At 36.2% G+C, this 4,308-nt stretch overlaps 1 protein-coding gene across 1 annotated transcript; it reads right to left on the bottom strand.

The window, feature by feature from the left end:
- On the bottom strand, positions 1-1,327 carry LOC140957423 (transcription repressor OFP4-like). Its single transcript, XM_073414658.1, has one exon. The coding sequence runs from the start codon at positions 1,213-1,215 to the stop codon at positions 199-201; it is 1,017 nt and encodes a 338-aa protein (XP_073270759.1). The 5' UTR covers positions 1,216-1,327; the 3' UTR covers positions 1-198.
- Between the last annotated feature and the right edge of the window lie 2,981 nt (positions 1,328-4,308).

The raw sequence follows: 4,308 nt of genomic DNA, 5'->3' as shown, positions 1-4,308 counted from the left end.
TTAAAAGATCATTTCATTTCTCACAAATTTAAGAGGTGGCCGAAAATAGTTGTACCCAAACATTAATATAATACTCGACTGTCGAGAATTTTTTTAAAAATATCAATGTACTGAAACACATGCAGTTGATTATCTACAATGAATTCTAAAACTACACAAATTGATTAACAAAACACTAAAAAATATTGATACTGATGTTTAACTAGATATGGGCATGGTGAACCAGATTTGCTCGAAGGCCTTGATGATGAGATCATGATACTGGCTCGAATTCAACGAAAGGTAACAAGCAAGAAGCTCTTCAAGTTCCCTCGAAGCCCGGATGTTGTTCTCCACGATCATCTCCTTCATTGAATCCCTGAAATCTTTTTCAGGATCGAATGATGCCTTAACCATCGCAAAGCTCTCAGAATAAAAACAGTTGCTGGCCTTCTTTTCGTCATTGAAGCTCTTTCTCGCCCCACAGGTTTCGATTTTCCGGTTCTTGATCTTCAGTCTCCTGGATCGCGAGACTGATTTTCGGGTGCCGGGGCGGTTTTGTTTTGTTTTTGTTTTTGTTGTTTTCTTTGGCTGGACGCTGAAATTTTCAGTTGGGGAATCGACAAATGAATTGATCTTGTTCTTGGAGTTGGGTGATGCTGCTGGGTTGATCTGTCTTGTGGGCTTAGTCAGGATTCGAGGGAGTTTTGGCTCTGATATCATATCGAATTCCGCCACCTTTTCGATTCTTGGGGACGCTTCTTCCCTGCTGAAGATGATCGAGTAGGAGTCGAGCTTGTCGTCAAATGATTGATCATAGGAGTAGTGATCGAAATAATCGACGCACTCGAATTCTGAAGAGGGAGGTTCTAGAAATGCATCTTGAAAACAGGCGTGAACTTGAACAACCGTTTCAGGATCCAAAATACAATTGAAATCATCTGAAACAGAAGGGCTTATTTGCTTAGGAGATGGCTGGTAGATGCTCTTTCTCTTGTGTTTCTTCTTAGACGATTGTGTTGGAGAATCATCAATCTTTGTTAAATTGTAAAGGGTGTCCAAAGAGACGGATTCTCGGGTGTATTTGAAGGAATTCGTTGGGATTTGAGTTGGGGGAGGAAGCTTTTTCTTGATGGTATGAAAAGGGATTTGATTTCTGGTCTTGTTCATGTCTCTCAGCTTGTAAAACCAGGCATTTGGCATCATATCTGCCAATCTGAACTTGTGATTTCTCATAGAAAAATACTCTCTCTGTTTGTGGTTTAATAAACTTTATGAAAATGATGGAAGAATATTATATGAGCAGACCAAGGGAAGCTTTATATGTACACGAGCATACGAAATAGATGCAAATTTTTAACCATGGTTACCCTGTTGGTGCACCTGGTTAACTTCATCCTCATGTTATATATCGTGTGAATATATATTTTGTGTACAACTTGTGTAATTTCAATACTTGATATATATAGATATATATACTACGTCAATGTGGAGCAACATAAATTTGACTACAAGAAATCAAATATCTCATCAAATTAATTATTTGAGTAAAATATAAGGATCGATGGCGACAAAGGTGGCCACCGGAACAAACACAAGAGTCCAGATCCTGTTAACTATGGTAAGGGTTTAGATAGTTTTGTTTTGCATGAGTCGAGTTTGAGTAAGAGATACCTAAACATATATGTTTAGCCAGCATGAAAGATAAATAATGAAAAAAAAGAGCCGAAACCCCATTGACAGCAAATGGATGCAGACTAACAAGAGGCCAAGATTGCTTTTGGCCTTTCCTTTTCTAACCACAACCACAAGCTATTGATGTCTGAACTTATATCTGGCCAGGGCAATGGAGCCCCGTTTGCATGGGTTGAATTACAATATTATTTAGATATGTATCTATTCTCTTCTCTGTTCTTTTTTTTTCTTTTCTATTTTTTTAAAAAAAGAAAATTATGAATAATTTCAAGAATTTATATCAAAGGTGCAGCTGTCGCTAGTGCAAAAATAGGTCGACGTGAGTCACACCACAGTGACATTCATAATGTCAAATCAAGAATTTTATACTATAGAAGATCAAAATTACAAAGAAACAAACATATATGACAAAAATCGCGATTTTTAATTTCCCTTCTTATGCAATTGCGCAACTCAAAACCATAATTTATAAATTGAAAATCAAATGTTTCACGCTGAATAAATTGATCGATAGCTGAATAATACATAATATGCACATTTGGTATTCTTGGATATATTCATATATACGATCGTTTAAGTGATCATTTTGCTTACTTTATGAACGAGTAGTTATAATGGATTTCGACTTTATACTACTAAAACCTAAGGCTCATATGTCGAGGATTTTTCCATTATTTTGCGATTAAGAAAATGATTGCACACTCCAACGATCTTTTTCAAGTGTCTAAAATGTTGATGATTAACTGTAATTATTCGCGTGCTAGGTCATTCATATGATTCCTGGTCTGCCTTTTCATAAACATTTTTCTATCGTATCGTATATGAATAATGTTAAAAGTACAATAAATTTATCGTAAGAAATGTATTGAATTTATTATGAGATTTTGATAAATGAAATTTTTGTATTAAATTTTTTGTGTTGTAAGAATTATTGTACAAATCTCGTTGTAATTGTAGCATGACTCATTATATATATCCTTCGATCATAAGATATATATATATATATAAATAGCATCACTCATTAATCTATCTTTTTATCAGAGGAAACACACTCGATCGATCGTACTCAAGATTCTAAAAAGTGTAAATCTTGTTGAAGCGTGTGAGCGAAACTTTATAAAAATAACGCCTTCATCGATACAAAGTAAACGTCTCATCGATCACCAGTCGAAACAATTGATGAACCTCAATGCATCCTCAAAGTTTGACCAACAAATTAAAAATAAAACTTCATGACCATAAAAATAATCCTATCATACAATAGCTCAATAATAAAGAAGGATTTTTTTTTCACGAAAATATAGACATAGGCTTGATAAGTGCCGTCTTTCCTCGTCAGCCTGTAAACAAAATCTAGTGAGTCTATAATCTCAACAAGTTATTTCGGATATAAAAAATAGTACATAATAAAAACTGATATGCTACTACAAGAAATTCTGCATACAACAACGCACATACGACAACGGTTTTTCACAAAAACCGTTGTCGTATGTTTTTTAACAACGGTTTTATCGAAAACCGTTGTCTTTTGGAGGACAAAGACAACGGTTTTTGTGATCAACAACGGTTCTATGAACTGTTGTCGAGTAGCGTGTCTTTTCTGTCAAAACCATTTAACATGAAGGCATACATATGTATATACAATTTTCGAAAACTGCAAGGAATAGACCAAATAAAAATGTCACCTTGAACACCTCACAGTCAAATCTTGTCACTTTATATTTCCTTGGAAAAACAGCATAAACTCAAATAACACATCAACCAAAAAATAGATATGAAAAATCTTTAATTTAAAACTTTATTTTCGCTTTATGAATTGTGGCTGACAATTCTCTCAAACAGTCATCAGTCAAATGAGTTTGGCCAAACAAAATAAGCCATGTATCCAGGCGGGAACAAGCGCCTCGATACGAAAACCGACAAAGTCAATAATCACATCACATAAGTTGGTAGAGACGTCCTAACTTGAAAGCCGAAACCCAAAATCCGTATTCAGTCATAGTGGTAGAGGCGCTCCGACTTGAAAGTCGAAACCCCAAAACCCTTAAATGGCCATAACTTCACCACAATTCATAAAAAAACCTTTAAATTTTTTTGTTACTTTCCTTGCTAACGCGTGCTGTCTCGAACTTCACAAATATTCGAAAAACCCTTCTTCCCTAAATTTTTCTGCACTCCTAACACCCACTTTTAAAATTATTTCTTCCGACTAAATATTTTTTGAAGCATGCAGCACATTAGGGGTTAAAATAAGACTCGCGACTCGTCGATATGGCACCGCCCGGGATCGCGCACGAGCCACCACACTCATGCTGCACGTACGGGCATTGCACGCACAAGCACGGGCAGTCGCGACATGAGAGACATCCATTCCTTGCTCGAACATTGACGCACGCAAGCCCATATTCGAACACCAAGCAGCATGCCTTCGCACCCTCACCAACGCACACAACGCACGCGTAATACTCCTTCACGCACGACCGAACCCTAGTTGGGGAGACCACCTCCATACGACACCATAAACTCTCAAAAACTCCATGAAACATTCAACACAATCATGCATAATCTTCAATAATAACATAATAAATAAAAACTTAATATGATTTCATCGATATGTCAAGCTAAGAATCGACT

Source organism: Primulina huaijiensis, chromosome 14 (genome assembly GCF_012295235.1).
Source record: "Primulina huaijiensis isolate GDHJ02 chromosome 14, ASM1229523v2, whole genome shotgun sequence".
NCBI lineage: Eukaryota > Viridiplantae > Streptophyta > Magnoliopsida > Lamiales > Gesneriaceae > Primulina > Primulina huaijiensis.
This window is presented reverse-complemented; position numbering and strand designations above follow the sequence as displayed.

Bases quoted from the DNA above. Each gene is read 5' to 3' on its own strand.
- LOC140957423 (XM_073414658.1), bottom strand. From the start codon at position 1,215: ATGAGAAATCACAAGTTCAGATTGGCAGATATGATGCCAAATGCCTGG.